Here is a 25,715-nt window from a genome sequence, read left to right as displayed (position 1 = left end):
TCTCTTTCCCTTTGGGGCAGCATGGATACATTTGGAGAATATTATACTAAGTGGAATAAGCCAAACTGAGAAAGACAAATATCACATGATCTCACTTATCTGTGGAACAAAATGAATTGACCAACAAAATGAGATCCGAAACATGGAGGCATGGAACAGACTGACATACTTTGATGTAGGGTTCGGGGGACGAGAAGATATAAACCAAAGAACTTATATAGTTATATGCATAGCTCATGGGTATGGGCAATAAGTAATGAAGACCTGGGGAGGTGGGTGGCCGCTGGGAGGAGGGAGGAAAGTGGGGGAAAATAGGAGATATCTGTAATACTATCAATAGTAAAAAATACATTTAAAAATGAAAAAAAAAAAGGATGGTCTAGAAAAACCATTGTTTCTTTGTCCTGGTACACTTTCCAAGAATGTAATTGTTTGTATTTTTAGAAACTTGTCATATTTTAATTCTTAGAAACTTGTTACTTTCTAAAAGTAACTTTATAATATGAAACTCCATTTATTTTCCCTGTATTGCTAAGAAGGACAACTAGGCCATAAATGATAGCTTCTTAAACTGAATAAATACTTTTTTCCCTTTTATCTTGGATTTTGGTGTTGGAGGAAGAATAGAAGAACTAAAAGGTGCTAGGGCATAATGATTATAACTTCATGTCATTTAACTTTTCTCCTTTCTATTCTGAACCTAAAATAGGAGAGATGTTTCAGGCCAAAAAACGAAGGAAGATTTCTTCAGTTAGCTAATTTTGGAATATATGCACACTTTTTTCACTATGGCTCCGGTGGAGATCCATCCTATAACAAAGGACTGACACCTGCTGGGAAGAGCCTGTGTAACTTTGTTCAACCCAGTATTTGTTTCCCATTTGACAATGAAATACCCTGACTTCCACTTTTTTTTTGTAAAACTCATTATTATCCCAGAGAGTAAGTGTGTTTTGGCACATATTTTAGGATATCCTGGTATGTGGAACCTAATTTTGAAGATTAGATGATAATAAAAGCAAATAGGACCACCATAATAATTTTCTTACAGGCTCTATGTTCACATAGAAAAGTTTTGGCTAAATAATTTCAATTCATTTTATTTTATTTATTTATTATTTATTTTATTTTTTTAAAAATATATTTTATTGATTTTTTATAGAGAGGAAGGGAGAGGGATAGAGAGTTAGAAACATTGATGAGAGAGAAACATCGATCAGCTGCCTCCTGCACACTCCCCACTGGGGATGTGTCCGCAACCAAGGTACATGCCCTTGACTGGAATTGAACCTAGGACCCTTGAGTCCGCAGGCCGATGCTCTATCCACTGAGCCAAACCAGTTAGGGCTCAATTCATTTTAAAGTATGCTCTGTTTTATGTGTTATTAAATAGGCTGACTAGATTTGTTCTTTGCTATTTAGTAGCTTCTTTTCTTAATCCTGAAAGATCTCTTAATTGTGGAAGTGACTTAAAATGAGCATTATATAAACATGATCCTGAAAGAAAGGTCATGAAAATATAATACTTTATGCTTAATTTAGCTCTGCTTACTTTTTACAATTGTTGCTGATTTGAGTGTCCCAGTGTAAAATTTGCAATTATATCTTTTACAAGAAACATAAAGAAAGGACAGTCCTTAGATAGTAAAACCAAGAGTAGAGAAGTGAAACATTGGGTTATCTCTACTCCTAATTGATCCTTTAATAAAAGTATTAAAGAACTGCCTGGCTGGCATGGCTCAGTGGTTGAGTGTCGACCTATGAACCAGGATTTCACGGTTCAGTTCCCTGTCACAGCACATGCCTGGGTTGCCGGCCCGATCCCCAGTGTGGGGTGTGCAGGAGGCAGTCAATCAATGACTCTCTCTCATCATTGATGTTTCTATCTCTCTCTCCCTCTCTCTCTCTGTAATAATAATAATAAAAAGTATTAAAGAACCAAGTAAGAGGAGTAAAAAAAAAAACTTTTAGAAAATGAATCAAAACCTTTTTTCTTTATGGTATATATGTCAGTTTTGAATCTTAGTTGAAAGTTGAGAGATTGATTTTTCTGAATTCAAAAATGCTTGGTTGAAATATTGTTATATTTTAGTTATTACAGTTTATTATCAAGATCTGAATTGTGAGATACTATGTGAAAAAAGAAAAGTTAAAACTATAATTAAAAAATTTTTTTTACCTTGAATTAACTTTATATATATCAATCAGAAGAGTGAGAACATGAAACTTAAAAAGTCATTCATTTTGTTTTGTAGTATTGAGGCTAACAGTAGAATTATGGAATTGGATTCTAATGATGGATCATTAAAAGTGTATTATTCAGATCGGTTGGTGATTCTTCTGAGAGAAGTTCGTCAGCTTTCTGCACTTGGCTTTGTTATTCCTGCCAAAATACAGCAAGTTGCAAACATTGCACAGAAATTCTGCAAGCAAGCAATTATTCTTAAACAAGTATGAAATTATGTATTTGAAAACATGGCTATTCTGAGTTCATTATATTTGGATATTTGTTTTCTACTTTTTATTTTTTTAGGCTAGTAGAATGACACCATTAGCTCTTGTGAAATTGATTTGCTACACAATTTGCTTTGTAAATGCTGTAGGCATTTAATAATTTAAGGTATTGTTGCTTTTCATTTTATAAGCTTTCAGAAAAATAGAATATTATATTCTCTGTTGTTCATCTTTCTATCATGTTACTTGCATGGGTCTTAAAGGACCTTCTAATTAAAGGGAGTCCTCTGCCTGCTTTCAAGGGGCAGGTTCTTAGAGAATTACCAGGCTGATGGACTGGTCTCTGTTCTTGGTTATTTCCTCAGTCTACCTGTTCAGCTCATTACCGTCATATCATGTACCAGTTTAAAACCAACTATTATCACCTTATTGACTATGTCCTTGGCACAGTATACAAGGCCCTTCTTAATTATGTACTAACCTTCTTGGTTGTGACCTTCACTACTATACTTTGCCCTCATATTGCACTGGTTCATGATTATAGGAAACTTGAACGTGGCTCCATGCACTGATATCTGTATTTTCTGATTAGAAAACTCAAAGTCTTCCCTTAATCGTCAACTAAAAACTCACTCTCTTTGTTGTGTCTTTTTTTAGTTGATTGTTCCTTATTCTTTGTGCAGTGTGCAAATCACTTTTTGTTTTTTTTAAAAATTTCTCTCTCACTTGATTATTAGGATTTAGAAGCCAGGGACAGTATCTTGTGTATTTGGTCTCTCACTTATTCTTTTCTTCAACAAAGATTAATTGAGCACCTGTACCCCAAGTCACACTGCAGTGAGGATAAAAGAATAAACGTATTACTGTCATAAACTAGTGCAGGGTTTCTCAGCTGCTGACATCTTGTGCGTTATAAGATGTTTTTAGCAGCATCTCTGGCCAGTAGCATGAGCATAGTCCTAACAATAAAAGATATCTCCAGACATTGCCAAATGTCGCCTTAGGTGCAAATCAAATATGGTTGAGAACCACTGGTCTAGTGGGAGAGAGCAAACTAAACATTGAGTTGTCATTAAGTACTAACCTTCTGGTAGATGCCTTATTTATATTAATCTCCTGACTGGTCTAATTGGGATCAGATTTGTAACAGGTTTTCCAGTGCCACACAGCTAACAAGTTATGAAGCTGGGACTTGATAGCAAGTCTCTCTGACTCCAAAGCCCATATGTATTGCAGTACAGTTCATAGAGTGATGGCAGATATGTGAACATATCAATACAGTATTTAATATATTATGAGTACTATATTATAGATGTTCACAAGGTCCGGTGAGAGCAGAGAGGTAGTACTGTAGTTTTCAATTATTTTCCTGGGTAGAGGTAGAGATAGTATCAGATAAATTTTTACAGAGGAATGAATGGTGTTTGATGTGAGTCTGGAAGAGTATATAGTATATGTTTTATTAAGAGCACAAGGGGTTGAGGTGGGTGATCATTTCAGAGAGGGACTACATATTCAAAAGCAGAGAGTCTTGCTCACTTTTGTATCCTAAGTATTTAGCTTAACATAATAGGAGCTCAAAAGATGAATGAATGATAGTATAGTATTTGTATTTACTCCTGGAAGAACAACTGGGAAAATCTATTTATATATACCTTTACTTTTGAGTAGACATTTAGCTAGAGTAGAGTAGTAGGATGTTGGATAGATAATAGAATTTCCAGGTTGTTGTAATAGTATATGTTCTGTTGCTTCCAGTTTTCCTGATTGGGGACTTTTTCTCAGATGTATTGGGAAGTCATTGGAAGGTTTTGAGTTTGCAAAAGGTGTATAATTTATGTTTAAGAAAGGACCACTCTGGTTGATTTGGAGACTTTGCATAGACAATAGGAGGCCCTACTGGGAAATAGACCAGTTAGGAGACTGCTTCACTGGTCTTGCCAAGAGATGAGGGTGCTTGGAGGGGGATGGGATTGATTGAGGTGGTGAAGAAGTTGGATTCAATATAAATTATCAAAGTATTGACTATAAATTAGTCAATAGACTTCACTAATATGGGATGTGAGAGAAGAGTAAGGACAATGCAAATATATACGTTTTTTGGTCTAAGAAATGTATAAATCATTGTGTTATTTACTAGAAAAGGAAGGAGCAGGTTTGGAGAGTTGCAAGGATTAAGAGTTCAGGTTGGTGTTTTTTTTTTAGCACTTACCATGCTTTTTGGGTTTCCTCTGTGTTCTCTGTGAGACTGTACTTTTTGAGTCCAGGGACTAGGTTTTATAATCTTTGTTTAATTAGCCCCCAGGACATGCCTTGGCAAATTATAGGAGGTCAACACATATTTGCTGGTTGTGTATAATAATACATGCATAAATACAATAATGGAGATGAAAAAAGTCTATTTTTTAAATCCTAGAATTGAGAAAAATTATTATTTTCATTCAGACAACGGAAAATGAAGAAAAATTAAAAATTAAGTACACTATTTATTACTGACTTTTGCTAATTGGACTTTTACTTTGTAGGTGGCACATTTTTACAATTCTATCGATCAGCAGATGATTCAGAGTCAGAGACCAATGATGTTACAATCTGCCTTAGCATTTGAACAGATAATTAAGGTAAATGGACTTTTTATGTTTTTATAATTAGTTTTTACATGTGAAGTATTTCTTATTTCTTAGATTTTTTAGTATATCCTTAAGCTCAATATAGCCATTGATCTAAGGCTTTTTATTTTTATAATCCTCACCTGAGGATATTTTTCCATTGATTTTTAGAGAAAGTTGAAGGGAGAGGGAGAGACAGAGGAAGAGAAACATCAATGTGAGAGAGACACATCGATTCGTTGCCTCCTGTACTCGCCCCAGTCAGGATGGAACCTGCACTGAGGTACATGCCCTTGACCATAATCAAACCCAGCACACTTCAGTCTGCAGGCCAACACTCTATCCACTAAGTCAAACCAACTAGGGTGATCTAAGGCTTTATTTTGCTCTCCAATGATTTCCTTCACTTTTAACAAGTAACATTTTTTCCAACTGTAGATTTAAATGGTTATGTTTCACATATTTTTGTGTTGATTTAGAATTAACATATATAACATATAATTCGTATGCTATTATATTTACTTATTCACTGAAGTATGACATGATCCTTATATACAGACTAGTGCTTTTCCATCAACAACTGGTTTTATTTATTTATTTACTTTAAAAAAATAACATGATTATATTTCAATACACAACTTCTGTACAACTAAAAATTAAAACTCCACAGTTAAGCAATAACAAAAACATGGTATTGAATTTGGAATGCATGACAAATGGTTAATATCTTTAATCATAAATGAGTTTTTATGAACCAGTAACAAAGACAAATTTAAGATTTATTTGCTCTTTGTGCTTATTGAAATATTCACACATATGAAATTAGGAACACCCACAACAATTTTAAATGTAGATGTTACTATGTGATTGTTAGCCTTTTGAAATCTACATTTTTAGTGTTCTTAAACATGATATATTTGAAAAATTATGTAGAAGAAGAATATGCCCTTTTATTCTTTTTTTCTTTTCTCTTTTTACCCTTTTATTCTTTTTTTTTAATTTAAAATCTTTATTGTTGAAAGTATTACTTGAGAGTAGATAACTAGTTGTGTCATGGTCCTGAGACTGCGCCCAGGTTCTGTGATTTGTTAGGAGGACTCACAGGATCCACCAGGCTTCGCTGTACCCACGGCAGTAATTTATTACAGTGAGAGGCTGCAAAGCAAAATCAGTGAGAAGAAGTGTGCGTGGGGTGAAGACCTGGGGCAACCAGGTGGGAGCTTTTAAGAGTCCTCCCAGTGGAGTCGCACGGGGCATGGTTAATTCTCCCAGCAACAAGTTGTAACAGTGCACTGTTGTCTTACTGGGGAAGGTCATTAGCAACTTAGTGCCCAGGTTTTAATTAGGGGCTGGTCATGTAGGATTCTTCAGCCCAGTATGTACCAAAATTCCAGGTCCCCTGAAGAAAATCAGGCGTCCAGCATAAACCGTATTGTTTAGGTACCGCGAGCCACTCTTAAAATTAGTGTGGTGGGAACCCTCCCAAACTCCAAGTTCCCAGCTGCTTGTTAAGGGCTGATCTCCTAAGGAGGCTTTTTAAGGGATGATAATCAGACTTGCTATGTTAACTCTTTTCTGCACACTAGTACTCAGGCTTAAAATGAACTAGAAGTTATATAGATCTACATGAAATCTATACACAAACTTATATAAAACCTATAAAAAATTTACAGATATTATAAAAACCATTTTTCCTGTTGCCAAAGCTCAATACAAGTTTATAATGGAAAAATTAAAAAATTTAACTAAACAAAAAGATAAAAACAAAACAAAACAAAATGGTCTTCTAATCTTACCACCAAGAGATGGCTGTTCTCAATAGTCTGGTGTATAGCCTTTTAAACTTTGCTTTCTATGTATATTTAAAAGTGTACTTTTTGGAATTGGGATCGTATTTCATTATTTTGATCTTTTCACCTAATATATAGAATATATATATTTTAATTCTTTATTGATTAAAGTATTACATATGTCTCTTTCCCCCCCATTGACCTCTCCCTGGCCACTCCCACCCCCCAACACATGCCCTCCCCCTCCCTAGTGTCTGTGTCCATTGGTTATTTCAATTGTAAGCCTTTAGAGCTTTTTCTTTTCTAATAAATGTATTCAAAATAATATCTTGAGCCCTTGCTGGTTTGGGTCAGTGGTTAGAGCATCGGCCCATGGACTGAGGGTTGTGAATTAGATTCCTGTCAAGTGCACATACCTTGGTTGCATGCTTGAACCCCATCACTGGTTGGGGTGTGTGCGGAAGGCAACCAATTGATGTGTCTCTCTCACATTGATATTTCTCTTTCTTTGTATCTCCCCCTCCCTTCCACTCTCTCTAAAAATCAATGGAAAAAGTATCCCTGGATGAGGATTAACAACAACAACAAAAAATAATATCTTCATATTTCTGAAGAGAAAACTCATATTAAGAAATTGGGTTGTGAGAACTAAATACTTATATGTAACATGTTAAATGAGACATAGTGGTGGATAAAACACTGAGATAGGAGGAGAGAGAACACTGAGGTTCTTTGTAATTCTTTGGCCATGCCATACCCAGTTTGGCTCCGTGGTTAGAGTGTTGGCCTTTGGGCTGAAGGGATGTGGTTTCTATTATGGTCAAGTGCATGTACCTCGGTTGCAGGCTCAATCCCTGGCCCCGGTTTCTCTCTCTGTCTCTACCCATCTGTTCCACTTCCTTAAAAAAAAAAAATCAATGAGAAAAATATCCTCAGGTGAGGATTAACAATAACAAAAATAATAATAATTCTCTGACCACTCACTATCTTGTAGTATATTGGAAGGATTCTATTTTCATATTCTCAAGGAATACAATGTTAACTTCCATGTAATAATCCTATATAATAAAAGCCTAATGTGTTAAGTGTCTGGTCGTCCGGTCGGCTGTTCAACCACCAAAGCATAATATGTTAATGATATGCTAAGGCCACTCAACCGCTCACTATGACATGCACTGACCACCAGGGGTCCAGCCAATCGGGACTGAGGGAGATGGGCCGGACACGCCCTGGAACCCTCCCACGGTCCCTCCCCAGCTGGCCAACCTCTCATGTCCCTCCCTGGCCCCGATTGTGCACCGGTGGGGTCCCTCGGCCTGGCCTGTGCCCTCTTGCAACCCAGAACCCCTCTGGGGATGTCAGAGAGCCGGTTTCGGCCTGATCCTGCAGACCAGGCCGAGGGACCCCACTGGTGCACAAATTCGTGCACTGGGCCTCTAGTTATCAATAAATGCTTTAGAACTGATTCACAGAGTATTTTATTGAATTTATTGTATAACTAGAGGCCCGGTGCATGAATTCGTGCATGGGTGGGGTCCCTTGGGAGACCCCCCCCCCACGGAGATCGGGCCCCAGCTCGCGCCCCGAGCCTTGTGGCCTCAGCTCGTGGCCACAGCCTCACAGCCCTGTAGCCCCATCTGGCATCCCACCTTGACCTGGCGCTGCCCCCTCACCTGCTCCACCATCCTGTCTGTGGAGCAATCAATTGGGACTGGGCCCCCTACCCGGCTCCCTTAGCGCCTGGGAGCTGGGTGGCGGCCCTGCCCCCCTCTGCCACTGCTGGTCACTGTCTGCAGGCGATCGGTGGGTCTATCAGGCCTCCACTTGCACCCGCCTTGGCCTGGCACTGCTTGCTCACCTGTTCCACCATCCCGCTGCAGTCCCGCTCTCATCAGGGTCCATCAGGACCGGCAGTGCGTCCACTGCCGCCCACTGCCAGCGCTGTGTTGCCAACACCTGCCATGTTCTGCGCCGCCCCCTGGTGGTCAGCGCACATCATAGTGAGTGGTCGAACTCCCGGTCGAACGACCGCCTGAGTGGACAATTTGCATATTAGGCTTTTATTATATAGGATATTTTAATTTAATTTACTCATTATCTATTTATTGAGGGTCTTCTGTATTCCAGAAACTTGCTATTCCTTACTATTTCAATTGGTATAGAAACCTTCTTTTATGTCTCTCTATCCTCTTCCCTCTTACATATTTGTCTTAAGTATTCCTTCTACATATGCAGAGCACAACATCAGATGTTGTTATAAAATTTTCATTTCAGTAATCTAATATGATTTAGGAAACTCATGAGAAGTAGCATAGTTCAGCCCATCGACATTACCTTGGCAGGGGAGTTTGAGTGCTGCCTGCTTTTGCTAAGCAGGGGAGGGAAGATCAACTCTCTACTTGGTCTCACTGAAATATCAGAGAGGTGTTTTTTATTGGTGTTGGCTTGAGCAGGGTGGGTATTGCTAAAGGGTTTTCTGGTAGGCTACTGTTTTCCTAGGCCTTTGGTGAGAAGAAATAGGCGTTTTCTGGAGCTTTATTTGTCTGACCCTCTAGGTTGGAGGCTTCTCCAGTGTCCTTTCCTGGAGATATGGAGACAGTAGGGAAAGGTATCTTGTTCCTTAATTTGCAAGATTGGTTCACTGTCTATTTCTTATTTCTGCCTTTCACTTTTCCTATGATTGTTTGTTATGTTAGGTACAGGGTTTTTTACTTGTAAGAGGGCCTGGAAGGAATGAGGCTACTCAATGTTGATCAGATTGCCTTATCATTTATAAAATGGGAATATTATGTTCTCTTTTTTAAAAAAAAATATATTTTATTGATTTTTCACAGAGAGGAAGGGAGAGGGATAGAGAGTTAGAAACATCGATGAGATGAGAGAGAAACACCGATCAGCTGCCTCCTGCACACTCCCCACTGGGGATGTGTCCACAACCAAGGTACATGCCCTTAACCGGAATCGAACTTGGGACTCTTGAGTCTGCAGGCCGACGCTCTATCCACTGAGCCAAACTGGTTAGGGCTATTATGCTCTTTTTATTGCAGGTCGGTTTTAGGAATTATTGGACTTATGATGTAGAATATGGAATTTTTTGGGAAAAAAGTAATGCATTTAAATACTAAATGCCATTTGTTGTACCTTAGAATTCAAAAGCTGGAAGTGGGGGAAAGTCACAGATTACTTGGGATAATCCCGGTGAGTTAGAAGGCTACATCCAAAAGCTCCAAAGTGCTGCTGACCGACTTGCCACTGAAAATAGAAAGCTGAGAAAATGGCACACTACGTTTTGTGAAAAGGTATACTTTATAAAATTGAATGAGCTATGAATAGTATTGTTTAAAGTAATTAGAATATAATTTAAAATAACTTCTTGGGAATAATTTGAGACTTAAAGTTGTAAAAATAGAACAGAGTTCATTTATACTATGCTTTGTCCAACGTCCCCTGTTAAGAACTTATTTAACCATATTAGAGTTAACAAAACTAGGAAATAAGCTGACTTTGAATTTTGCAGTTTCTCCACTATTCCTTTTTCTTTTTCAAGGATCCAATCCAGGATCCTATCTTGCATTTAGTTGCTGAGTCTCTGGAGTCTCCTTCTCCTCAGTCTTTGCTTGTTTTTCATGACTTTGAAACTTTTGATGAGTACTTACTTGTCACTGATCTTGTAGATTATCTCTAGATTTGGGTTATATGGTATTTTCTCATGATTAAGTTAGCGTTGTGCCATTTGGGCTGGAATGTCACCGAAGTGCTGTTTCGCCTTTCTCAGTGCATTGATCAGGTATTGGTATGTCATACTTTAGGTTGAGTTAACCTGGATCACTTAAAGTTGTGTCTGTCCAGGTTTTCCACTGAAAAGTTACCATTTCAGGTGATACTTTGAGACCGCTCTAATTTTTAACAGGTGGTAATTCTTATGAATATTGATCTTCTTCGGCAACAACAACGCTGGAAAGATGGATTACAGGAATTGAGAACTGGCTTAGCAAGTGTAGAAGCACAGGTAGAGTATGTTTTACTTTGAAATATGTCTACACTTTGAAATACGACCGTTTCAGAGAATATATGAATTGCTGAAAAGTTTATCAAGGTTATTTATAAACCTTTACTAATAAATTACTGATAAAATTAGAATTTGATTGAATTATACATAAAGACCATAAAATAACAATGCATTTACATTTAAAAATATAAGAAATTTCTATTTGTCTTACGGAATAACAAATCTCTCAACTCAGAGTTTATAGTTTTTCTAATGTGGTTCTTAACTATTTATCATTCATTAGTTTTCTTTAAGGTAATTGTGACATCTGTAGAACACAAAGTTAAGTTTAGGCAGAAGCCTAAAGATTGAAATAACTCTGTATTAGAACTTTTTCCTTTTTTGAGCAAAATTTCAGTTCATTTTTATATAAGAAATGATGTAAGGAAAAGCAGTTAGCACAGTGCCTGCCACATATAGTATGTGGGATGTTGGTTGAATATGAGTTAGGTGTCTTATACATTTTTAAAAATATTTTTATTGATTTCAGAGAGGAAGGGAGAGGGAGAGAGAGATAGAAACATCAATGATGAGAATCATTCATCAGCTGCCTCCTGCACACCATTACTGGGGATCGAGCCTGCAATCCGGATATGTGCCCTGACCAGGAATTGAACTGTGATCTCCTGGTTCATAGTTGGACGCTCAACCACTGACCTACGCGCGGCTGGGCTGCATATATGTTTTAGTTCTTAGAACTTTAAGAAAAAAACCCCAAACATTAAAGTGTTAGAATTGATATATTGATGGTTATATGGAAGCAAAAGATTATATAAACTATCATGAGCATTTTAATATTTAAACTTAACATGTTTTAAAATGTGGAAGGTTTATTTAGGGAGTGAGAAGGGAAGGAAAGAGCTATACTCGATGGGGATTTTTGAAAAAGGACTAAAAAGTTCACAAAAAAACTGTTGTTCTTTTTACTGTAAATATAAAGTCTGATTCTAAAATCTACTTATATTTATAACTTAATTTTAAAATTTTTACTGATTTTTGTATTCCATTTATAAACATGAAAATTAGCGATTTTCTTGTTTGACTTTATATAACCTCTCATACTTCAAGTAGTAATTAAGGAGTTGCTTGTTTTAAGATATTTAAAAATAAGTTTTTGATTGCTTATAATTTTACTCTATATGATATGAAAGCATTAACCCTCATTCTACTACCTAATTTTTAAATAAAAAATGTAAATATAACATATTAGGGATTCCAAGCAAGTGACATGCATGCGTGGAAGCTGCACTGGAATCATCAGCTGTACAAAGCTCTGGAGCATCAGTATCAGATGGGCTTAGAAGCACTTAATGAGAATCTTCCTGAAATAAATATAGACTTACTGTACAAGTAAGATTTTTTTGAAACCCAGTTTATTTTTCATTCTAAAATTTTCTAATAACTTATATCTTAAAGTTACTTATTTACTTGCAGACAAGGACGGTTACAATTCAGGCCTCCTTTTGAAGAAATCCGTGCTAAATATTACAGAGAAATGAAGAGATTTATCGGCATTCCTAATCAGTTTAAGGGAGTGGGTGAGGCAGGAGATGAATCTATTTTTTCTATTATGATTGATAGAAATGCAAGTGGATTTCTGACTATTTTCAGAAAAGCAGAAGATTTATTTAGGAGATTGTCGGCTGTTTTACACCAACATAAGGTATGGAACATGTAATTTTTCATCTTTCTGTTATAATATTTCACCTGGTTGGTTGAATTAGTATTACATATACAAACCAATAATTTGCATTGTGTGATATAAAATAAAAATATCGCAAACCAGAAAGCTGGGATTAAGGATTCTTATACAGGGTAGGTTTTTGCGACAGATGATTTATATCTTTGACTATTTGAAGATTGAGAAAGTAGCTTTTTAAAAGATTGTTCTGTCAACTTGGAATGTTGTGCCAATTTTAATTCCTTTTAGGGAAATATATCATTTTCTTCATTCTTTGGAACAAGAGCAATCCATGGAGGGAGGCCTTTGAAGTGAATGAAATTGAGATGATATGATTAAACATTTTGCTTTTGTTTAAGTGTATTATTACCACTAACTCTAAAGATAAACCCTAATTGCATTCATTGCTCATTGATATTGATTCTAAGACTATGACTAGGAATTCAACCAGTTTTTTAACTGCCACTGCAATGCTTCTGCGTTTTAAATTTCTAGAATAAATTGAATATGAATATTTTCAGATTTGAAGCTCGGAGTGGCTCTTGGCTTAAAAGTAGTGAGTCTGTCTTAGTATACATCAAATTTGATAAGAGAATATAAAGTAAGGGTTTTTTAGGTCTCTTCAACAAAGTTTTATGATCACTCTATTTTTATATTGTCACTAGAGGCCAGGTGCACAGATTCGTGCACCGGTGGGGTCCCTCAGCCTGGCTTGCACCCTCTTGCAATCTGACATCCCCCGAAGGATGTAGCAGTACGCGAAGTGGCAGGGAGCTGGGGAGGAGCCCGAGTGCCTGGGCTGGGCGGCACGCTGCTCCTGCTCATTCCAGTCCTGCTGCGCCTGCTGCTGCTGCTCAGCGCGCTGCCATGGAGCCATGAGAGGCTTGTGCAGCTGCGCTCACGAGCTGTGAGCCTGGAGTCTGGTGCCCGTCAGTCAGCTGAGTGGCATTCCTACTGTGGGATCACACTGACCACCAGGGTGCATCTCCTGTATTGAGCATCTACCCCCTGGTGGTCAGTGTGCATCATAGTGACTGGTTAAATGGTCATTCGGTAGTTTGGTCGCTTAGGCTTATATATATACTAGAGGCCCGGTGCACAAAAATTTGTGCACTTGGGGGGGGGAGGGGGTCCCCCAGCCTGGCCTGTGCCCTCTTGCAGTCTGGGACCCCTCGGGAGATAACGACCTGCTGGCTTAGGCCTGCTCCTGGGTGGCAGAGGGCAGGCCCAATCCCTAAGTGCAGCCCCTGGTCAGGCTCAGAGCAGGGCCGATTGGGGAGTTGGGGAGCCGCCACTGTCACACTCAGGGCAGGGCCGATGGAGAGGTTATGGCTATACCCTGTCACACACAGAGCAGGGCCCGTGGGGGGGGGGGTTGGGGCGCCGCACCCTGTCACACACAGAGCAGGGCCGATCAGGGGGTTGGTGCGCTGCACCCTGTCAAACACAGAGCTGCAGGGCGATCAGGGGATTGGGGAGCTCCCCCCCATCAGGCACAGAGCAGGGCTGATCAGGGTGTTGTGGCCCCGCCCCCTGTCACACACAGAGCCGCAGGGCGATCAGGGGGTTTGGGCGCTGCCCCCTGTCACGCTGATCCCGGTGCTGGGAGGCATATTACCCTTTTACTATATAGGATAGAGGCCTGGTGCATGGGTGGGGGCTGGCTGGTTTGCCCTGAAGGGTGTCCTGGATCAGGGTGGGGGTCACGCTTGGGTGCCTCACCAGCCTGGATGAGGGGATGATGGCTGTTTGCAGCTGGTCACACACCCTTCAGGGTGGGGGTCCCCACTGGGGTGCCTGGCCAATCTGGGTGAGGAGCTGAGGGCTGTTTTCCGGCTGGCGAGTGACTGAAGCTTCCAACCGCTCCTTGTTTTTTTTTTTTTTCTTTATTCTGGGCCAGCTTTAGCTCTGAGGCCTCGCTGCTGAAAACATCGATACAATGTTGCGGTCAGGCTGGCTTTCAGTCCGGCTGGTTTCTGGGGTTTTGTTTAGCTTCTTATTTGCAACATAGTACATAGTTGCTTAGAGTTGCAGCTGAGAGGCCGGCAGCGGCAGGCGGGGAACGTTGGAGTCCGCAGTCACTGGAGCAAGCAAGCCTCCCTGCTCGCTTCAGTGCATGGCTGCCGGCTGCCATCTTGGCTGACAGTTAATTTGCATAAGGATATGCTGATTAGCCAATGGGAAGGGTAGTGGTTGTACGCTAATTACCATGTTTCTCTTTTATTAGTGTAGATAGATGTTTCCCCTGTTCATTCTTTAGATGCATAGTAATGATTGTATTTATATACTTAAGTTGAAATTTACTTACAATTACACTTGTCCCTTTTTATTGGTTAGACCCTAATGTATATTAATAGTTGAACCATAAACTTTAAAATGCTAACTTATTAGTACTATTTCTTTAATGATATTTTTCATTCTTAGGAATGGATTATAATTGGGCAAGTTGATATGGAAGCTCTCGTGGAAAAGCATCTTTCTACTGTTCATGATTGGGAAAAAAATTTTAAAGCACTGAAAATAAAAGGAAAAGAAGTAGAACGACTTCCAAGGTATGAGAAGTTAAAGTGATAGTTCTTATGTACCAGACAGCTTTGCCATGGGACAGTACTCTTCACTTAGTGGCAAGAAGTCAAATCAGTTCACACCTCCTCGAGCTCAGCTGTGACACTTGAATAGCATCTGAGTAGGGCTGTTGACACTGAGAAGGTTCTCTTCTGAGGCTCTGTTGGTGGAACATATTTGGGTAGACTAGATTGGGGAGGAGGATTCTATACGGATTTGGCATGAGGATCTAATATTTGATACGCATAGGCACTGTCTAAGAATGCTAAGAAGCTACTGCTGAGAGCACAGCAAAGGATAGAAAACTGATGACATTCGACTCTGCTTTAGTGCTGCTCTGTTTCCTTCCAGATGCCCTGGGAGGCACACAGTATAGTGCTGCACCTAGTATTGCCCTAAATGTGGAGGAAACCCTCAGAGGGGCATCTCATAAACCAGTTACTTGAGAATATATCCCCCTCACCATCTGAAATTCATATAACTGGAACCACTTTATAATAAGCTCTATGAAAGGCCTTGTTCAATTATGCATATAGTATCTGTAAAGGAAAATACCATTTTTATTAATTCATTTTTTATTCTTTCTATAAATATTTAGTGAGCATTTATAACATGTAGAATTTTGTCCTATGAGAGTACAAAGATGAAGAAGACAGATTTTTTTTGTTAACTTTGTATAATTTAGCCCTTATATGAGATTTTCCTCAGGTGAACAAGTCTGATTCAACCTCTGTTTGTTTAGAACATTAAAATTTGCATTGAGAGTACCATGCAAAGAATTAGTGTTCTTAAAAACACATGCCATTTTTCCTGATTATTAAAATACTGCATTTGTTTTATAATTTTTAAAAATAGTTTTAAAATTTTTGATTACTGTTGATATACAAGATTATATTAGTTTCAGGTGTACAACCCAGTGATTAGACATTTATATAACTTACAAAGTGATCACCCTGATAAAACTAGTACCTACTGACACCATACATAGTAATTATAGTATTTTTGACTATATTACCTATGCTGAACTTTACATCCCCTTGACTGTTCTGTAACTATCAACTTTAAAGCACTGAAAATAAAGTACCTTTCCCACCCATTTTGTAATATTAGTACGTCTATGTACTTAGAAAATTTGGATCATACTATATTTTGCTATTTTTACTTAACACTATTTCAATAGTATTTTTCCATGTTATTACCTAGTTCTCAAAAATGTGGTTTTTAATTGTGTGAATATACAGTAATTTAGTCATTCCTACATTTGGCTTATTTCTAATTTTTCACTGTTATAATTAATATTTGTATATAATCTTGGAGTCTGCCCTGAAAATTTCCTTAGGATAAATTCTGAAGGTGAAGTTATAAGACAAAGAGCATGATGCCTGTTTTAAAAGTATTGGATACATATTGCTAATTTGCTCTTCACAAAAGTTGCATTTTTAAAAATGTATGTTTTTTATTGATTTCAGAGAGGAAGGGAGAGAGAGATAGAAACATCAATGATTAGAAAGCATCCTTGATTGGCTGCCTTCTGCACATCCCACAGTGGGGATCGATCCTGCAACTCTGGCATGTGCCCCAATTAGGAATCGAACTGTGACCTCCTGTTTCATAGGTTGATGCTCAACCACTGAGCCACACTGGCCGGGAAAAAGTTGCATTTTTTTAAAACTATTGCCAATAAATCTGAGAGCTCTGTTTGCCCACAGAATTGAACACATGAATTAACAATTCATTATATTTTTGTTATTTTGGTAGGTATAAATGTTATTTTTTTTGTTTAATAATCTATATTCACTTTCTACCCTTATTTTCTTTCCCTTATCATTATTGTTTATACTTTGCAGAATAGTGAATATATTTTATAAGTATTTTAAAAATGTATGTTACATGCTGTGACAAGTATATCTTGTGAATATTTAAATATATTCATGTTGATACATTAGTAATTTGTAATTGCTGCCTTTTTTATAAACATTATGGATGATCAAAACTGTAATAATATAGCCCTAGCTGGTTGGCTCAGTGGATAGAGCATTAGCCTGCATATTGAAGGGTCCTGGGTTTGATTCTGGTCAAGGGCACATGCCTGGGTTGTGGGCTCCATCCCCAGTAGACATCATTGATGTTTCTATCTCCCTACCTCTCCCTTCCTCTCTGAAATCAATAAAAATATTTTTAAAAAACCCCCAAACCTGTAATATTATAACAAAATAAATGAAAACTCATAATAGTATGTATATGGCATTTTTTCTAAATGAAATGTAAATGTGCTTAAAGATCATACTAATACTTTTGAGTTACATTTGAAAATGTATTGCACAGAATGATAATATTATAATGCGAGTCTTTTTTCTCTAATTTCTCTTTTTCATGTTAAAATGTGTCCATTGGCATTTTCCAGTGTTGTCAAGGTAGACTGCTTAAATATTAATTGTAGCCCTGTGAAGACTGTGATTGATGACCTCATCCAGAAGTTATTTGATGTGCTTGTGCTTTCTTTGAAGAAGTCTGTCCAGGGTAAAGACATTTTTATTTTTACTTAATTTTATATATATAGAGACATGTACTTTGATAGTTATGAAGTATGAATCTCAGTGAAAATTAAAATAAAAACTGATATAGAAAGTATGAAATGAAATGTGCTTAAAATGATAACTTTAAGAAAGCAGTAAAATCCATGTTCAACTCCTAAGAGGTCTAAAAATTGAAGGCATTTTTATTATTTGAGTCTAGTATCAGTTTGTTACATATGTTACTGAGAAAGGTAGGTAATTCTGCTATAATGTGTTTCTTCTTATTCTTCAAATGACTACTATTTTACAATATATTACACTGTTTCTTGTTTTCTTTAAACTGAGATATTTTTGCATATTTAAAAGACTGAAAAATTTCCTAATTTTGAGTAAAATTTACTAAGAATGAGTATATTTTAACTTTTTACTCAAAATTTTAGAGTACAATGTGAATCAACTTTCATGCAATGAAATTTCTTTGATAAAATTTCTTTTTATTCTATATTTTGAAATTATGTTTTATGAAAGCAAATTATAACTTAGGATTTAATGTATATTATTAAATTATTTCTAATTCTTCTTGATTTAGAAATTATGTAAATGAATATTTTTGTTGGTAATAACATTTCTTATATTTTAATGTTACCTATTCAGCTCATTTACATGAAATTGATGCATTTGTCAGTGAAGCTATGGAAGTCTTATCAATTATGCCCCAGTCTGTGGAAGAGATAGGTAATGCAAATGTGCAGTATAGTAAGCTACAAGAACAGAAGCCACAGGTGAGAATTACAAAGAAAGTTTAAAATTTATCTTATTTACTGGAGATGTTTAAATTAGGTATTTTTTTTGTGGCGATTTAGAAATTGCATATAATTCAATATATAATGATGTCCATTTAATCTAGTCCAAATGGTTAGTTCATGATTGGACACTTGATATTATGTTGGTATAATGAAACAGTAACAATAATGCCAGTGTTAAAAAGGAATGATCTCTTACCCTTTGTGACATCATGAATGAACCTGAGGATTATTATGCCAAGCTACGTAAATAAGCCAGACAAAGACAAATATCGCACTTACATGTGGAATCTAATGAACAAAATAAACTGATGAACAAAATAGGTCCGGAGGCATGGATGCATGAAACAGACTGACATAGCTCAGAGGGGAGGGTGATAAGGGGGCTGGAAGAGATTAACGAAAGAATTTATATGCATAGTAGAGGCCCATTGCATGAAGAGATTCGTGCAATAGGCCTTCCTTCCCCTGGCTGCTGGCACCGGTTTTCCTCCGGCATCCGGGACCCAGGCCTTGGCTCTGGCCGCAGCAGAGAAGCCAAGCCTCTTCAGTCTTCAGTCGTCTTCAGTCTTCAGTTATCTTCAGTCTTCAGTTGTTTTCAATCTTCAGTGGTCTTTAGTCTTCGCTCGGGCGGAGCCTTCAGTCTTTGCTCTGTGCCTGCATATGCAAATTAACCGCCATCTTTGTTGGGTTAATTTGCATACTCATCCTGATTGGCTGGTGGGCGTAGCGGAGTGACACCAATTGCATGTTTCTCTTTTATTAGTGTAGATATACATAGCCGTTGGACACAGACAACAGTGTGCTAAAGGCCTGGGGTGGGGTAGGGGCTGGGTAGAGGGGGAAAAAGGGGGGCATATGTAATACTGTCAACAATGAAAAAATGCTTATTATTGGCTTCAGAAAAATTTGCAGTCTATTTTATGATGTGGCATATTAGAATAAGGCTAAATTTAAATAATTCATGCTGCTACTTCAAGGGTTGTAATTTTAGCATGGTAAAGTGTAAAGTTAGAGCTGAATGAGAAACACACACACACACACACACACAATGGAGGAGCTCATAATTAGAGACAAAGGTAACAGAGTGGTAAAGATTTATAACAACATATCCAGAAAGGTAGAGTCCAGAAGAGGCAAGCCAAAGTTTTATAAAACTTATTATGGATGATTTTAGTTATGTTTAGAGGAAGGAGGAGAAATAATTCAAATCAGAATATAAATTTTATGTGCCCCTACTATGTGTTAGGCTTAAAATTGAGAGTTTAAGGGTGAGTAAAGTAATATATCTTCATGGTGGGAGGAATTACAAATTTTTTTATGATATATAAGGCTTAATGGTATAAATGAGGGTTTAAAGGCAAATAAAATAATGTATTTGTCTAGTAGAAGGGATTACCTAAAGAAGGAATGGAATTATGAGGAGTGGCAGTTAGTGAAAGCACAGAGGCACTCACTCATTTGTTTATTTGACAGATATTTATGGGTCACTAGATGTGTGTAGGGATTGCAGCAGTCAACATGCTCTGTTCTCATGGAATGCACATTCATGTGTGGGGGAAGAAAGGGGAGAGGGGAAGGGGGGAGAAGAAGAGGGAGCGGAGAAATTGGGGAGAAGGAGCAAGAGAAGTGAAAGAGCAAGCATGCTCAACTGGGTAGGTGGTTATGAAAGACCTTCTCAGACAGATGACTTCTGAACTGAGACCTGGAAGGTAAGCAGCAAACAAACCAGGCTGAGATTTTGAGGCAGATCATTCTAAGCAAATATTGTCTATTATTATGTAAGCACAGTGATTTAAAAAATCCTTCTATGGATATTATTGCTTTGTTGATTAGTAAAAGTACAGTATTAATTTATAGGACACTTGTTTTATAGTGCTTTAAAAAACTTAATCCGTTCAAGCAGTTTGGCACCTATTCCTATACCTGGACCATTGAACAAACTGCTAACTGTACACGACTCGGGACATTTCGAGTAGAAACAGAATGCAGGAGCTTGATTTTACTTCTTCAGTTGTCAGTTTCTTAAGTACCCTTTTTCAGGGCTTTTCTTTCTTTATTAATTAGGATATTTAATTATATTCTTAGGTAATCACTAATTTCAGTTTTTTCTAGAAATCTTTTTAGCATTTTCTTATGTATGCAATATTTATAATAAGAATTTTACTTTGAACAGCTATATTATTATCTTTATGGATTTACAGTTTTATTCAGCCTTATGTTACCACTTTTATTCTACTTTTTAAATTTCTAATGTCAGGCTGTCTTGGTTGAGTTTGTATATAATAATAATAAATAAACATTATAAACTTTATATCCAGAAATTTAAGGAAACTAAAAGAAATTATTTAAAAGCAAATCTTGATTTTTAAAAAGCAAATCATGAAACAAAAATTAAAATGAATGGAATTAAAAAAGTGATTTTTTTTCATTTCTTCGACCTTTAGATTTTGCCTTTATTTCAAGAAGCTGAAGATAAAAACAGACTTTTACGAACTGTGGCAGGCGGAGGTTTAGAAACAATTAGCAATCTGAAGGCTAAATGGGATAAATTTGAGTTGATGATGGAAAGTCACCAACTTATGATTAAAGATCAGGTAAGATTCTTTTAGTCATTTTGTTGGAATGGAAACTTAATTTTTTCTCACAAGATTTCTTGCATTGTAGTTCAAGTTTATAAGAATTTTATATTGCTGATTAAATTGACTTCCCTCAGGATTTCTATATAATGCAACACTTTATGATGATCTTTTCACGTAGTTTATCTTCACTTCCTGCCTTTCAAGAATACATGTAATGTTATTTTTATACTTTCTTATGAATTATTTTGTTTACTGACTGTGTATGGTATCTGTTAAGGGTACAGCCTGGAAGTTGCACATATCTATTGCACTCATATCCCATTGACCAGAATTTAGTCTTATGCCCTTTAGCTGTATGGGAGATTGGGAAAGGCCCTCAGGTAGGACAACTGGCAGTCATTAAACAACCTTTTTTTTTTTTAAATCACATTAGTTTTTTGCTAGTGGGTGCTGAAATCACATGAATGATTTCCTAATGATGATGTTTGTGGATTATCTCTTAATTTAAATTTGTGGTCTAATTTTATGCATCTGAATTATTTTTTTACACTTAAATTAATTAAAAATCATTTGAAAAGTTAGTATTGATATTTTTCATTTAAATAGAAAATAGAAATAAAAATGTGAAAATGAAGTGAGATTTTACTCTGAATTAAGTTATATAAACTCTGTTGGCTTATAGATTGAAGTGATGAAAGGAAATGTGAAATCACGTCTTCAGATCTATTACCAAGAATTGGAAAAATTTAAAGCTCGTTGGGACCAACTAAAGCCCAGCGATGATGTTATTGACACTGGCCAGCAAAATACCCTCGATGAGAGTGCAAAGTTAATAAAAGAGAAGAAAGTTGAGTTTGATGATCTTGAAGTCATAAGAAAAAAACTGGTGTATGTTTTTTTTTCTTTAAAACTGATAGTACTCATTTGAAAAAAATCTTATATATTAAGTTAGTAATTTTTTTATATCTGTTATCTTTATGTCTTTCCTTATAAATTTCAATAGTTTAAGATACAAATAATAAGTGATCATGCTACTGCTTTCCTAGGAGTTGTGGTTAGATTATAAAAGGATATAAAAGAAAAGCAAATTCTGGTTAGGTCTAAAAATAGAACAGAAAATTAAATTTATTGAAAAGTTAAATTCGGGAGTTGGAATTATTACTTTCTGTGATCTCATCTTTTTTTAAAGGAATATATAAAATGAATGGTAAATGACTTTCAGGGCTCAGAGGAAAAAAATGAACCTAGTAAAATAATAAAAAGAGACCTCAAATTAAAAATTTATTGTTTTATGTTATAATGATACAAAGTATTAAATTTTGAGCATTGTTTTATTTTTGATTATTTAGGCAAATGTAGCCTTAAACTAATTGCTTTCATAGGTGAGTAGAAGTTTTAGTATCACATTTATTAAATGGTATTACACCAATTAAATGAAGGATATCTTATATTCTAAAAGCGAACCCTTTCAATTGAGAATATTCTCATATAATCCGTAAATATATACATATAATCCGTAAATATATACAATTATGAATGTAAATTACATATCACATAACATATAATGCACATAAAATATATTTATATATGTTACCAACTTTGCTTTAACTCCCTTGTAAAAAATGCATATTAATGAATTTAGAAAAGCTCATGCCTAAGTAAAAGAGTTGGCATAGTCTCCCACTGTGTACCTCCACTATCAAACACACAAGCTTACACACACACACACACACACACACACACACACACACACACACGGAATACAGTTAAATAATGATATTTAACAATTTTCCTTCTTTTAAAATTTAATGATATTTCATTATTTTTTTTAATAGTGATGATTGCCAGCATTTTGGACTAGAAGAGCCTAACTTCTCTTTGGCATACAGCATTTCTAAAGACATTGAGAGCTGTGCACAAATTTGGGCTCTTTATGAGGAGTTTCAGCAAGGATTTCAGGAAATGGCCAATGAAGATTGGATTACTTTTCGGTTTGATTCATAAATAATATTTAGATTTTTATGATTTGGTAGTGCTTTTTGGGATGTAAGTTTTAAGGTGTGTTTCTGGTATTTTATAGGACTAAGACATATCTGTTTGAGGAATTTTTGATGACTTGGCATGACAAATTAAGAAAAGCTGAAGAACATTCAGTAATGACAGTGAAATTACAATCAGAAGTTGACAAATATAAAGTAAGATAGTTTTACTCATTCTGTTAAAAAATTATCTTTTTATTATGTAGTAACAAGATGAATAATTAAATTTTTATACCTAATTACAATAAATACAAATTTGCATTTTGCTCATATATATATACATAGATCTTTCTTTTTTTCCTTTTTTAACAGATGGTAATTCCTATCTTGAAATATGTGCGAGGGGAACATCTTTCTCCAGACCATTGGCTTGACCTTTTTCGTCTACTTGGCCTTCCTAGGGGGACTAGTCTAGAGAAATTGCTGTTTGGTGATCTTCTCAGATTAGCTGATACAATTGTTGCCAAAGCTTCAGACCTTAAGGTAAGAATCACTTTCATAAATATCTTACATATCCGACCTTTGTTAGCATGTGATTTTGCTTTATATTTGGTTATTTAATAAAAAAGCAAGTTAAATTTTTTTCTTCCCTTTGAGTAGTGACAATGTTCCATTATTCCATCATTCTTTCAGTAGCAATACATCTGAATATATCTAGCACTGTATATGAGAGTATATAAACAATAATATAAACCTCTTATTTGAGAGAGAGAAAATATATGAAATAAAAAATGTCTTTAGAAAGGGAGTCAGCTTTAATAAAAAAATGAATAAATACAAATTATTTTACATGTAATACATTTAAAATCATGGGATGTATTATAAACAGAAGGTAAGGGATACAAAAATTAATGTAGTTAAACCTACAGCCAGTTTGCCACTCAGATTTAGAAAAGGTTTCAGATAAAAGTAAAACTTGTCACAATTCTATCATAAGTGGCAGACTTTCAATGTTTTGTTCTGCCCATTCAATCTATACATATAAAAGCCTAAGTGACCGTTAAGACCGAACGACTGGTCAGCCAGTCGCTATGACATGCACTGACCACCAGGCGGTAGGTGCTCAATGCAGGAGCTGCCCCCCGGTGGTCAGTGTGCTCCCACAGCCAACCTCCCGCAGCCCCTCCCTCCTGCCAGCTAGCCTCCTGATAGGCCTCGATTGCCGGCCAGGCCGAGAGACCCCACCTGTGCACGAATTTGTGCACTGGGCCTCTAGCATAGAAATAAAAGGACTGCTGATGTCAAATTGAACTATTTCCTATCTAAAATGTATGTTTGTTGATTACCCTGGAACATATTTAGATAATTGTGAGGTTATAAATGTGACTGGTGTAGAAGATAAATCGGGATGGTTGCTAATCACTTTAGATGTATCAGAACTTACACTTAAGTTACATACAATGTCTGAGACATGCAAAACTTTAAATCAGATTGTTTTGTATTTTGTGATGGATGCTTGAATTTTCTTTAAAAAAATTTTTTTTTATTGATTTCAGAGAGGAAGGGAGAGGGGGAGAGAGATAGAAACATCAGTGATGAGGGAGAATCATGAATTGGCTGCCTCCTGCGCGCCCACTATTGGGGAAGGAGCCTGCAACCTGGGCGTGTGCCCTTGACTGGAATCGAACCTGGGACCCTTCAGTCCACAGACGGATGCTCTATCCACTGAGCCAAACCAGTTAGGGCGATGCTTGAATTTTCTGTTTTTCTTGTTTAGAAGTAAAAAAACATAAGGCGCAGAACTTTGACCATGTGAACCTGGATACTTTGTATCTGATATTCATGGATACATTAGCCAGTAATTCTCTTTTACCCTCTAAAACATATCCACTTAAAAATATATCATCTTATAAATTAGACTTCTTACAATTTATTTATATGATAATTAATGTTGCAGTTATAAACATGGATATTTTGTGTTAAATAGGATTTAAATAGTCGGGCACATGGTGAAGTTACAATCAGAGAAGCTTTACGTGAACTTGATCTTTGGGGAGTTGGAGCAGTGTTTACATTGACTGATTATGAAGACAGCCAAAAACGAACCATCAAGCTGATTAAAGACTGGAAAGATATAGTAAATCAAGTTGGAGATAATAGATGCCTTCTTCAGTCCTTAAAGGATTCTCCTTATTATAAAGGATTTGAAGATAAAGTGTCAATTTGGGAAAGAAAACTTGCACAGTTAGATGAGTATCTGCAGAATTTAAACCATATTCAGAGAAAGTGGGTGTATTTGGAGCCCATTTTTGGCCGTGGAGCATTGCCAAAAGAACAGGCACGCTTCAATAGAGTGGATGAAGATTTTAGGTCAGTACAACGTAAGACATAGACACATATGGCAGTTTTTATTCATATTATAAGGTGTTTAATGCAAGTAATTACTTTTTCATTATTAGAATCATCTGTGTATTCCAATTCTTTCTCTATGGTTATATAGCTATTTCTGAGCAGCTATTTTCTCTCATTCAGCCATGTGCTTCCTGGACTATTTTGAACTGGTTTCTGTTTATTACTCTCCATGTATATCCCTAATAGTTCCTTGAGTCACCAAATCACAACTTTGCTATTGTAAATTTATTGGGCATTTTTCTTATCTAGTATTTAATAGAGTTAAGCAATTTTTTT

General features: G+C 36.5%; 1 protein-coding gene across 1 annotated transcript in view; it reads left to right on the top strand.

Annotated features, from left to right (window-relative positions):
• The window catches only part of DYNC2H1 (dynein cytoplasmic 2 heavy chain 1), a 349,832-nt gene that overhangs the window by 15,880 nt on the left and 308,237 nt on the right, over nucleotides 1–25,715 (top strand). Inside the window, exons 12-26 of the mRNA XM_023757927.1 lie at nucleotides 2,256–2,451; nucleotides 4,980–5,075; nucleotides 10,000–10,152; nucleotides 10,764–10,862; nucleotides 12,112–12,251; nucleotides 12,336–12,564; nucleotides 15,007–15,134; nucleotides 17,552–17,667; nucleotides 18,318–18,445; nucleotides 20,914–21,063; nucleotides 21,731–21,936; nucleotides 22,884–23,039; nucleotides 23,129–23,243; nucleotides 23,400–23,570; nucleotides 25,015–25,397. Of these exons, the coding sequence (XP_023613695.1) occupies nucleotides 2,256–2,451; nucleotides 4,980–5,075; nucleotides 10,000–10,152; nucleotides 10,764–10,862; nucleotides 12,112–12,251; nucleotides 12,336–12,564; nucleotides 15,007–15,134; nucleotides 17,552–17,667; nucleotides 18,318–18,445; nucleotides 20,914–21,063; nucleotides 21,731–21,936; nucleotides 22,884–23,039; nucleotides 23,129–23,243; nucleotides 23,400–23,570; nucleotides 25,015–25,397 (2,466 nt within the window). The remainder of the gene's footprint in view (nucleotides 1–2,255; nucleotides 2,452–4,979; nucleotides 5,076–9,999; nucleotides 10,153–10,763; nucleotides 10,863–12,111; nucleotides 12,252–12,335; nucleotides 12,565–15,006; nucleotides 15,135–17,551; nucleotides 17,668–18,317; nucleotides 18,446–20,913; nucleotides 21,064–21,730; nucleotides 21,937–22,883; nucleotides 23,040–23,128; nucleotides 23,244–23,399; nucleotides 23,571–25,014; nucleotides 25,398–25,715) is intronic.

The sequence above is a fragment of the Myotis lucifugus genome, unplaced genomic scaffold, assembly GCF_000147115.1.
Source record: "Myotis lucifugus unplaced genomic scaffold, Myoluc2.0 scaffold_117, whole genome shotgun sequence".
NCBI lineage: Eukaryota > Metazoa > Chordata > Mammalia > Chiroptera > Vespertilionidae > Myotis > Myotis lucifugus.
Note: the sequence above shows the minus strand (reverse complement) of the source record. Positions and strands in the feature narration are given on the sequence as shown.